The 11,959-nt window shown below is 42.3% G+C and overlaps 1 protein-coding gene across 1 annotated transcript; it reads left to right on the forward strand.

Annotated features, from left to right (window-relative positions):
• The first annotated feature begins 77 nt into the window (after nt 1-77).
• On the forward strand, nt 78-10,089 carry POLR3C (RNA polymerase III subunit C). Its single transcript, XM_045776225.2, has 15 exons — nt 78-246; nt 1,267-1,433; nt 2,378-2,633; nt 2,744-2,929; nt 4,133-4,221; nt 4,766-4,870; nt 5,004-5,096; nt 6,514-6,594; nt 6,860-6,911; nt 7,249-7,309; nt 7,754-7,904; nt 8,650-8,751; nt 8,879-8,928; nt 9,354-9,503; nt 9,928-10,089. Exons 2-15 carry the CDS (start codon nt 1,287-1,289, stop codon nt 10,007-10,009), a joined length of 1,605 nt encoding a protein of 534 aa, XP_045632181.1. The 5' UTR covers nt 78-246; nt 1,267-1,286; the 3' UTR covers nt 10,010-10,089.
• Nucleotides 10,090-11,959: the final 1,870 nt, after the last annotated feature.

An 11,959-nucleotide genomic window follows, 5' to 3' on the forward strand; every position in this document is an offset into this window, starting at 1 on the left:
CCCGCCGGCTCCTCAGACAGCGCTCGCAGGTCCTCCAGCCTTCCAGCGAGAAGAAAGAAAGAGCGTCACCGGAAACCACCGAAACTCTGGGGTAGAGCGGCACGCGTTGTTCCCTTTTCCCTCCTCCTGGTTGTCCGTCATCCTGCGAGAAAGGGCCGTGGGCTCCCCCTCTGCCCCGGCGGCTAGCCGGAGCCGCAAGAAGCCGCCGTGGTCAACTCGGCGGCGTTAGATTGCTTTGACCCAGAGGTTAGTGGAAAAAGCTCTCTGGAGGAAGCGGCCCTGTCCCTGGACGAGGGGACCAAGTCTGGAACGGGAACCTGCGTGAAAGGAGTGAAGAGCCAGGAGCTAAGCTCCTTGGAAGTCCTTTCCCAGAATGGCACAGGGTCTGGGGATGCTTCCCCAAAGACATGTGGATAGGAATATTGAGCTGAGAGGCAAAGACTTGGCCTCTGGGATTTGGGGAAATAAATGAACAAACCAATGTTTGGTAGCACTTGGGATAATAAGGAAGTAATTATGATGTATAGTCACCTATGTCTGTTTCTATTTGTGTCTACTTTGTCAAGAAGTAGGAATTTTAGTATTAAATACTGCCCTTCATCTCCTATTTGAAACACCCAATTGGGAAGCTTTCCTTTACTTCATTTTCTTTTTCTAAGCTGTCATTTCCTTTATGGACTGGGAATGACACTACCTGTTCATTCCCAATGGGCTGTGAACAGTGGCCTTAATTCTTCCAGTCAATGAAGTATAGAATCTAAACTCTATGACATCGCAAAAGCATCTACACCCAATTTTTAAGGAAAATTAGAATGACACATAATCCCATAAAGGTAAATTTGACATATAGTCTTCCAGCCTTTTTTTCTATGCATATGTATTTTTCTATTTTGTTTTTCATAAGAATTGAATTTTCCTCTACATTTTGCTTTCCAACCTGCTTCTTTCACTTAATGAACAATTTTCTGTGCTCATACATATTATACTTTGTTTTAAATGGTGGCTGGTATTCCATTGTATGGGTATACCATCATTTATTGAATTAACTCCTTATAGTTAGACATTAGGTTGTTTCCAGTTTATCAGTATAATAAGGAGAATAACAGTGACATTTTTATTATTTTCTTGAGACAGAGTATCTAAACGAAATTTTTTAAATATGTAATGTCAAAATTGCCCTCCAGAAAGTATATGAATTTACACTCAGCAGCTCTACTTCCAGCATAAGAGAAAAACTTTGCATCATATGGACTTCTTCCCCCCTAGCTCTGAGACTCCTCAGTACAATGACTCAAGCAGAAATTAAACTTTGCTCCTTGTTGCTGCAAGAGCATTTTGGAGAGATTGTAGAAAAAATCGGAGTCCACCTAATCAGAACTGGCAGCCAGCCACTGAGGGTAATTGCCCACGACACAGGAACATCACTGGATCAGGTATGTGTGGATGACATTAATTTGCTTTCATTCTTTTTCTTTTTTAAAAAAGATTTATTTATTTGCGAGAGAGAGGGAGAGTGAGAGTGAGAAGCAGACTCCCGCTGAGTAGGGAGCCCGATCCAGAACTCAATCCCAGGACCCTGAGATCATGACCTGAGCCAAAGGAAGATGCTTAATTGACTGAGCCACCCAGGCATCCTGAATTTGCTTTCATTCTTTTACCTACCTTTGAATATTGTTCCTCCCCACACCACAAAATAAAAAAGGGAGAAAGTCTGCCCTAGAAACAGAAAAATGCTATTGGCGGGGGGTTGGGGGATGAGATGTAGACCTTAAAGTTCCGCTTCTCAAGGTATTCCTGATTCATCATGGCTTCGTAGGCAAATCTTTGCTCCTATTATGCCACACCTCATTTATTCATAAGAAGTCTATCAGCGCTACCTTTAAGGAATGAGAATAATGGAGGGGAAGTACATTGTACTTTGGGGGGGTTTTGTTTGTTTTGTTTGGGTTTTTTTAGAGACCACACACACATACACACATACATATGCCAGGGGCGGGGGAGGGGGGCTGCCGTGCACAGAGAGAGGCAGAATCTTAGGCAGGCAGCCCCTGCTGGACTCGGTTGCTCAATCTCAAAACCCTGAGATCTTGACCTGAGCCGAAATCAAAAGTCAGATGCTTAACCAACTGAGCCACCCAGGTGCCCCACATTGTACTCTGAATGATCAGAGGAAATATGAGCATCACAGGGAGGAATCTTACTGACTTCATCCATTGACATGTGATTCTTAATAACCTACCCAATGGAGGGAGGGAAGAAGCACAGAGATCCTTAGCCAGCCATCTCCTAATACTTAGTAAATTGTCAGGCAAAAATTGGCAACAAAAATGAGCTGTGTCTTCAGATCTTTCCTCTCTTTCTTTTGGATCCTATCTAGGTGAAAAAAGCCCTTTGTGTGCTCATCCAACATAACCTGGTGATATATCAAGTGCACAAACGTGGTGTAGTGGAGTATGAAGCCCAGTGCAGCCGGGTGCTGCGAATGCTTAGGTATCCCCGGTACATCTATACTGCCAAAACACTGTACAGTGACACTGGGGAGCTCATTGTTGAGGAGCTGCTATTGAATGGCAAAATGACAATGTCCGCAGTTGTGAAGAAAGTGGCAGACCGACTCACGGAGACTATGGAGGGTCAGTACTCTATCCATAGCTGTTAGCAAAAGCATAGATTGGCTGGCTGCGGGACTGGATCCTCAGCTAACATAGGCCATTTCATCTGCCTCTTTCCTCCTGTTGTACAGATGGCAAGACCATGGACTATGCTGAGGTATCAAACACGTTTGTGCGACTAGCAGACACACACTTTGTACAGCGTTGCCCCTGGGTGCCTGCCACTGAGAATTCAGACCCAGGGCCACCGCCACCTGCCCCCATTCTTGTCATCAGTGAAAAGGACATGTACCTGGTTCCTAAACTGAGCTTGATTGGTAAGGAATTCTGACCCTGGGACTGTGACTTGCCCTGATTGTGGATTCTTCCTCAATGATTGTTAAGTGAATGAGTGAATCAGTCAAGCACTTACCACGAATTTACCTTGTGCCAGTTACTGTGGTGTAAAATGATGGAAAAAAAAACCAAGTCCCTGACCTTTTGGGGCTTAAGTCTAATGTAAAAGACTTACATTAATCAAATAACTACATAGTACTATGAAGGAAAAGTATGAGGTGTGGCTGTTGTTTTTTTTTAAGATCTTCGTTATTTATTCATGAGAGACAGGCAGGGGTGGAGAGAGGCAGAGGTAGAGGGAGAAGCAGGCTCCCCGCAGAGCAGGGAGCCCCATGCAGGACCCTGGGATCAGGACCTGAGCTGAAGGCAGACGCTTAACCAACTGAGCCACCCATGCACCCAAAAAGGATGAGATGTTATGAAAATATATAACGGGACCAGATTTATCAGGGCTTAGAGCACATGCTTCTTTGAGAAAGTGGCATTTGAGCTAAGATTTGAAACAGAGGTAGGAACTAACCAGTGAAGTAATATATGAAGAGGTACAGAGGATAAACATTTTTGGCAAAAGGAATAGTGTGCAGTAAGAAAAAAATAGGATATTTGAGGAAGTAAAATATGGGTCAGTGTAGTTAAGGCATGGTGAGCAGAGAGACCCATGTGATAAGGATGGAAAAGCTAGATCGTGCAAGACCTCATACAGCATCTGTTCTTTATCCTAAGAGCAAAGGAAAACCAATAAAGGATTTAAAGGACATGATGTGATCTAATTTCCATCTTTAAAAGATTTTTCTGCTTGCAGAAAGGATGGGGCATAGGTAAAATGTAATCAAACCCAGTGAAAAATTAGATACAGAAAAGGTGAAGGAGACAGAGGTACCAAAAATGACTGTGTGTCTGACTTGTGTGTGGGAGAATATGATGGTCCCACTCACTGAAAGGAAGCATTTGGAGCAGGAGCAGTTTGAGGGAGAAAGATTAGAACTTTCTTTTTTGAATATGTTGAGCTTCAAATGACTTCATCATTGCCTTGAATTTCTCTGTAGCTCCTCAGCCTCCCCAGCAACTTTAACCTAGAGACAGCTGGAGATGTCTTGGGATAGAGGGACACCTGCTCTGAGGTTCAGTGATTTCCTGTCTTCATATGAGATGTAACCTAGCTGTTCACCTGTTTTATTTGGCAGGGAAGGGTAAAAGGAGACGATCATCTGATGAGGATGCTGCTGGGGAGCCCAAAGCCAAGAGACCAAAACATAGCACAGATAACAAAGAGGTAATGGGACTAGGAGTCCTCACCCGGAGGCGAGGCAAAGAGAGCACTGGATAACACGCCCCGAGAGAGTTTACAAGGTTGAGAAGTAGTAGGATTATGAACTTCATTAAATATTGACCAAGAATAAACTAACAAAACGTGAACTCCGTGTCTCCCTTCTGAGGCTTAACTTAATTCGGTCATTGGACAGAGGTACCGGCTTATGCCAAAAAAAGGCCTTCTGTTTTCTCTCTCTGAAATAAGAGGCAAGGTCATGTCCTGAGAGGAAGGAGAGAGGGGTCAAATGGGAGACTTAAGGATACTGGAGAAGAATTCAGATAGAGAAAGATTAGAAGTGAGCTTAGAGAATCTGAATTTGGGTATTGTGAATTTGTCTCGTCAAGGCACTAATCCACATGATTGAATGATTTTTTTTTCCTATCCCATGTAGTTGCTACTGAATAAGAAAAGAAATAGTGAACAGTTAAATCCAAGCTCTTCACCAGAAAACTCACCATATTCACTGTATCTAAATGTTTTTCTCTAATCCTTTTCTCCTCCCCAGCCCATTCCAGATGATGGGATTTATTGGCAGGCCAACCTTGACAGATTCCACCAGCACTTCCGTGACCAAGCCATTGTCAGCGCAGTTGCCAATAGGATGGACCAGGTGATATCTAAGTGGGTGGGACGGTGGCCTGAATCAGGAACATTCACTTATTTGCCAGATGCGGCCATTGGCATATAGCCAGAGCCCGCACAGCAGAGTGAATTCTGAATCGTAGTCCACTTTTCAAACCCAGACCAGCAGTGAGATCGTGCGGACCATGCTTCGGATGAGTGAGATTACCACTCCCTCTACTGCCCCCTTCACCCAGCCATTGTCTTCCAATGAGGTGAGTTTCATGTTCCTGTACTACTTTAATGGGAGACTGTTGGATATTTTAATTCTTATACACAGAGTCTGGGATTAGGTTGAGGTCTGAGCCTTTGAAAGAGTTTTTATTGTTTGTGGTGGGACAGGGATTCTCTTCAGGTGGTAGGTGCTGAATTAATTTGGTCTCTGGGGATCCATCCTTTAAGAACCTAAACCATTCTTTTAGTCAAAGTACAAGCTATTCCTAGTTGTTCTAAGAATCCACTATTTGGAATCTGAGAACCTTTGTTGGTGCTCAAAACCTTATTTGGCCCCTTATATTTGTTTTGTTCAGTATATTAATTTTGTGTATTTTAAATTTGTTTTTAATATATCTGTTTCTTAAAACATGAATATTTAATGTATCAAATACATTTTATTTATATTCTATTTCATAATTATATTTATCCATATTAAATATAGTTATATTTTCATTTTATGTTATTTTAAAATTTTTAAACTTATTATATAACAAAAATTTCAGGTTTTTTTTTCTTTCAACAAAAGTAATTACATGACCTATATTCAAACAATGCAAATGTATAATTTTTTTAAGTTGTAGCCCCCTAAACTTTTAGGAATGGTGGGCATGTTCTTTATCTTATTGTAGGTAGTAGTTACATGGGTATATGTAATTGTCAACACTGATCAAACTTAACCTCTAATCTGAACTTGTTATTGTATGTAACATACCTCAGTTTAAATATATATATAGTTTTGTGTGATCCCAGCCCAGCCCTGGGGATTCTTGTTCATAGTTTGATACCTGTATTTATTCAGACCTTTTTTTATGTATAGGCTCACATTAATGTAGATATATGTGTGTGTGTGTGTGTGTGTGTGTGTGTGTGTGTATTTTAAGATTTCATTCATTTACCTGAGAGAGAGAGCAAGAGAGAGCATGAATGGGGAGGAGAGGGAGAAGCAGGCTCCCCACGAGCAGGGAGCCCGACCTAGGGCTCGATCCCAGGACCCCGGGATCATGACCTGAGCGGAAGGCAGATGCTTAACTGACTGAGCCACCCAGGCACCCCAACATATGTATATTTTTTTAGCAAAAAAAAAAAAAAAATTGGATTATACTCTACAAACTATTCTAAAGTTGCTTTTTTCATATGACAGTACATCTAAGCCACCTTCTTCATGTCAGTATATGTAGATCTCATTTTTTTATGGCAGTTTCATGTTCCATTTAGCAGCCATGCTGTACTTTCTTTTAATCAGGTGCCTATTATTGTACATTCGGATTGTTTCCAGTTTTTTACTCTTATAAACAGTGTTGCTATATATTTGGACATATTTATATTTGTGATATCTGAAATTAAATCTTCTTTATTTCAAAAAAGTCAGCAATTCTAAGTTCCCAAACCCATTTTCATCATCTCTTTGCTCCATAGATCTTCAGATCTCTACCCGTTGGCTATAACATCTCTAAACAAGTTCTCGATCAGTATCTCACTCTCCTGGCAGATGATCCAGTAAGTTTGTTTTTTCTTTCTTTTTTTTTTCCTTTTTTTCTTTTTTTTCTGCTGTGTTTATAATTTATTTCTGCCACTGAAACCTGGTATCCTTCTTCTGTAGCCTCATTTTCTACCTAGCCAGCTCAGACAGTTTCTCTACCATCATCTGATAGGAGGACTACCTGTTGCAGACTCTTGGCCAGATTTGCTCCTTTGGAAATAGAATCACTGGACTTTCCATTCAGTTAACACACTCTCTCTGTCTCTCTGTTTTTTTTGATAGCTAGAGTTTGTTGGAAAGTCTGGCGACAGTGGTGGAGGAATGTATGTCATCAGTATCCTTACCGGTTATTTCCTTACACTCAGGCAGCCTGAACTATGAAGAAGAATGGTGACTTATGAAAAAAAAATTGGATTGGATAATACTAAATAAGTCAGAATATTGAAATACATTGATAATAAAGAAGCAAAAAGGACTTTTAATTAACCGAATTTTAGTTAAGCAAAACCCTGACTTAAATCCTAGTAAATTGAGGTATTGAAATACTTACCATAAATGAGACCAATGTGAAAAACAAAATAGCGTTTCAATTTTGAATTAGAGACGTAGGATTAAAGCTAAGATCACGGTGACCAGGCCAAAACATTACCGACCTTAATGCTCATATGAAGACCTGCACAAAGCTCTAGGATCCCTAGCTACAGCCACTCTGGAGTCTGTCGTACAGGAGAGGTAAGAGGTAACCTGCTCAGGGTCGGGGTCAGACACTTCCTTTCCACACTTCGTTTGAATAAGCAGTGTGATCATTATGTAAGCACCCAGTGTACATACATCTTCATGCATCTGCCCATTTTTCCACTGGACTGCTACAGATCCCATCCACTACTGCTCTTCACCCTAAATACCCTACTGCTTAATTCCCGGTGATGCCAATTAACCAGGCTTCCTAAAGCCTTTACAAATGCAGGAACTCAGGTACTCAGGTGAGTCAGCAGTTGGTGACTCCTTTATGATTAGCAGTGCCATCATCAATCTGTGGAGTTGTGAAAGAAATCCCTGACCACTAGTCCTCTCTCTGGTCCTGGCTCTGTACGTGGAAACAGAGCAACCACCATTTGTGACTAGGAGCTAAAACTAATCTATGTCATGCCATTTGCTTTCTTTATTCCTTTCCAGGTTTGGGTCTCGCTGTGCCAGAATATTCCGTCTAGTTTTACAAAAGAAACACCTGGAACAGAAGCAGGTAGAAGACTTTGCAATGATTCCAGCAAAGGAGGCAAAGGATATGCTTTACAAGATGCTCTCAGGAAATTTCATATCACTCCAGGTAACCAGTGGCATAACAGTCACCAACCAGTGTAGCTGGCCGAGGGTGAAAGAAACTTATGAGGCAAACATCCTGAACCCCAAGCAAACTCTCTCTCCAGCTCTGAGATAGGAAAAAAAAAAAGTTAACAGAGACATAGCAAGCGCTTGAAAGAGAACTGGGAAGCTTTAAGTGGCCTAGTTAAAAGAGGCACAGCCAAGAAATTACCCCAGAATTTTCCTTAGCTCCTACTCCTCGTGATTTGTCATTTCCTCAGGTCTTAAGTCTATTATAGATTAAATCTGCCAACAGTATCTATTGGGTCCTCACTGTGTGCACAGCCATATATATGCCCTATGAGGAAACAGAATGGATTTGGGAGTCAGAATCACAGTTCTGCCTCTGACCCAGTTACATTGAGCAAATTACCTACTGTCATTTTTCTCATCAATAAAATGGTGATGGGTGGTGGTAATAAAAATAATATGGTTTGTCCTAAAGATCGAATACAGTCTACGTGGCACAGAAGTGTTGCTCAGAAAATGTTAATTGCCTTCTCTTTGTTCCCCACTGAGGATGCCCACGGTCAAATAGAAAAAGCTCTCCATGTGGCTGATTTTGCCATAAACACAGATGCTGACTGACTGGGGAAGAGGAAAGTATTAAATGAAAGAGAGCTGAGTCGCTCTGGATGGGACATGTGTTTACTTTGCCATTTCTGAAGAACAGTAGGATTTCTTTTCTCTTTTTTTCTATGGACAAATAGGAAATTCCCAAAACACCAGACCATGCCCCATCCAGGACCTTCTATTTATATACTGTGAACATCCTGTCAGCTGCCCGAATGTTGCTGCACAGGTGCTACAAGGTAATTTCTTCCGGACCTTCTCCACATTCCCCCACACAGACAGGTCTCACCCTCATTCCCCCTTTAGCCGTTTTACTTGAGCTACTTAAGTAGAACCATGTGCATTTCTTGTCTTCTCTCCCCTCAGAGCATAGCCAACTTGATAGAAAGGAGACAATTTGAAACCAAAGAGAACAAGTGAGTAGCATTTTCAGTTGAGTAATTACATTTTTCAAGGCCAAAGTCTTGAAGGGTAATTTCCTGTAGAAATAAAACCAATAGAGACAATAACTAGTCTAGTTGCACTGAATTATTGGCTTAGGTTGACCTAAATCGCACATTAGTCTAAACTGTTCTGATATACCCCCAGTGAAATAATTTTGCAGATTAAGTTTGTAAGAAATGTACAAACTGGCATTAAACTTTCAGTGCAGATAAGAGGCAGTAAGAGTTCCAGGAGTGAAGTCATATTTCTAGTTAAACTTGTAAAAACTGTCTTTGGAAGGTGGCAATATCCACTTTGACCAGGAACATGGGAGAAGAGGGAGTTATGCCATAGGGCTAACGGGTAAAAGAACCACCAAGACTAGGGGACATGCCTCAGAGTTGTGTTTGTCTGACAGGCGTCTACTAGAAAAGTCTCAGAGGGTGGAAGCCATCATTGCATCTATGCAGGCTACAGGTGCAGAGGAGGCACAGCTCCAAGAAATAGAGGAGATGATCACAGCCCCTGAACGCCAGCAGCTAGAAACCCTGAAGCGTAATGTCAACAAGTAAGCATCATAAATCTCAAACCTATGTTTCAATATACCTTCCAGACAAGTCCACCTCAACACCCTGCTACCCCTCCAACCTCACCCAAGCAAACCTAAACTCACTCTCTTCTTCCCCAGCTCAATTGGCAGAATTTAATCCACCTGTTTTCCTAAGCTTAAAAACTCTGAAAGCATTTCAGCTTCTACTGAAATCTCACACACTCTTGTTCACCAAGTCTGTTGATTTAACTTCAGTATGTGTCTCAAATCTGGCCTTTCATCTTGGTCCTCATGCAGGCCTTCATCACTTCTTTTCTAGAGCTTTGCAATCACCTCCCCCTTCACACCATCTCTTACAATGCTCTCAATGCCATTCTCCATTGCCTCTAATCATAAATAATGAATGTTCAGTCTGGGCAAAGGCTTTCACTTTTTCACTCAGGTTGGATGCCAGTGAGATCCAGGTGGATGAAACCATCTTCCTGCTGGAGTCATATATTGAGAGCACCATGAAGAGACAATGACCCAGAAGAAAAGCCTTTCTCAAAAAGTCTGGGGAGATTGGAAAAAATAAAGGAGGTGCCTGATGCATTCTTTGCAGTGAGATATATTGCCAATTCTTTTTTTTTTTTAAGATTTTATTTATTTGAGAGAGGAAGTGAGCATGTGTGCGTGTGCTAGAGAGCGAGAGAGAGCGGGAGTGAGCAGGGGGAGAGGGAGAAGCAAGACTCCCCACTGAGCAGGGGTTCTGGGATGATGACCTGAGCTGAAAGCAGACATCCAACCAGCTGAGCCACCCAAATGCCCCCATTGCCGATTCTTATACTAAAATGCCCTCTCTATCCCTACTGCCCAGAATACACCAGAAAGAGTTTGACATGTTTTTTAAAGTTCGCTGATCCTGTCTTATCCCCATCACAGTATTCTCCCCTCATCAGATCTCAGTGGGGGAAAAGACCTTTTTTTTTTTTTAAGATTTTATTCATTTATTTGACAGAGAGAGAGACAGCCAGCGAGAGAGGGAACACAAGCAGGGGGAATGGGAGAGGAAGAAGCAGGCTCCCAGCAGAGGAGCCCAATGTGGGGCTCGATCCCAGGACTCCAGGATCACGCCCTGAGCTGAAGGCAGACGCCCAATAACTGAACCACCCAGGCGCCCCAAAGGACCTTAAATCAACTAGATTATCCATCTATCAGATGCATCATTTCCCACCAAGAAGTCAGCCACGCCCGTGTTTGAATATCCCTGGCAGTGGAAGAAACTTCTTCCTAAGCAGTTCATTCCATTCTCAAAAGGCTACGCCTGTTCTTTATTTTGTTAAGTTGTAATCACACACACACGGTAGAGAATGTGAAAGACAACCACACAGAGGGGAATAAAAGCTATTTTCAGGACTAGCAGGTGGACTGACCCCAGCATTCACACTAGAATCTATGGCTAGAAGACATTTGCCAGCTCCAGGCTTCTAGCACATCTGAAACTGCATATGTAAGACACTTAGCACAATGCCTGGCATATGGTAAACACTCAAGAAGTCATTGCCTTCCTCTTCTCCATGGTTTCGTAAAAGCAGCAATTCTAAGTTTTCTCTCTCAGTGGCATGGATAGATAATTAGCCTAGTTGATGTAATTTGTCCCAGCAGCTTCAGTTCATTTAAAGCAGGTAGGTGCCATTATAATCTCTTCAGTTTCCTCTTGCCAATGTCCGTTCTCTAATTCATTAAGATTAATGAATTGATCTAATTCATCAATCAAATACCAATTAATTGCCAGCCATTATACAGGATATAATATACCAAGATAAGTAAGTTGCTGTCTCTGCCTTCAAGCCACTCACCATTCTTTACTGAGCACCTATTATGTGCCCAGGACTGGGCTAGGCTTTAGGGATACAAGGATGAATAAGCCTTGCGCATATAGCCTAGTGGGAGAAGACAAATAAGTACAAGGAAATACTGGGGGGCTCTAGCAGTAAAGCATTATATACAGAGAGGCAAGAGGGAGAAGGGTCAGGCAGGAAAGGGAGCACAGAGAAAGTGACAATCTGTCTCAAGTGAGGATTTGTGAGGTGGAAGGGGAAAAGGATCCCAGAAGGAAGCAGCACCTGGTTCCAGGAAGAACTGCAAATAGGTTGTGACTAGAAAATAGGGCCTAAGTCTTGCCAGCATTGAGGCTGGACAGCCAGCAGGAGCAAGGGCTGGGAGGTCCTCACTCTACTGTGCTTAGTAGCTTATCTTCTCCTGAGCAGTGGGAAGCAAGATGACGAGATTTGTGTTTGAGAAGGATCTCTCTGGAAGCACCCTAGAGAATGAATTGGTAGGGGAAGGACTATTTGGAAACTTCCGATAATATCTCAGGCAGAATACAAAGAAGGCTAGGACTAGGGACTATGGAAGCTAGAGAACAAGACATGCCAGAAGTTTAAGGAGGTAGAATGGGCTGCATTGGGTTCCCATTCGAGTGAGAGGAAAGA

This window comes from Ursus americanus, chromosome 12, assembly GCF_024610735.1.
Source record: "Ursus americanus isolate L20-20 chromosome 12, mUrsAme1.1.p, whole genome shotgun sequence".
NCBI lineage: Eukaryota > Metazoa > Chordata > Mammalia > Carnivora > Ursidae > Ursus > Ursus americanus.

Excerpts from the sequence above, each read along its gene's own strand:
- POLR3C (XM_045776225.2), top strand. The coding sequence starts at position 1,287 with ATGACTCAAGCAGAAATTAAACTTTGCTCCTTGTTGCTGCAAGAGCAT. Across the intron at positions 2,634-2,743 it reads ACTCACGGAGACTATGGAGG|ATGGCAAGACCATGGACTAT; the intron begins GTCAGTACTCTA and ends CCTGTTGTACAG. Across the intron at positions 2,930-4,132 it reads TCCTAAACTGAGCTTGATTG|GGAAGGGTAAAAGGAGACGA; the intron begins GTAAGGAATTCT and ends TTTATTTGGCAG.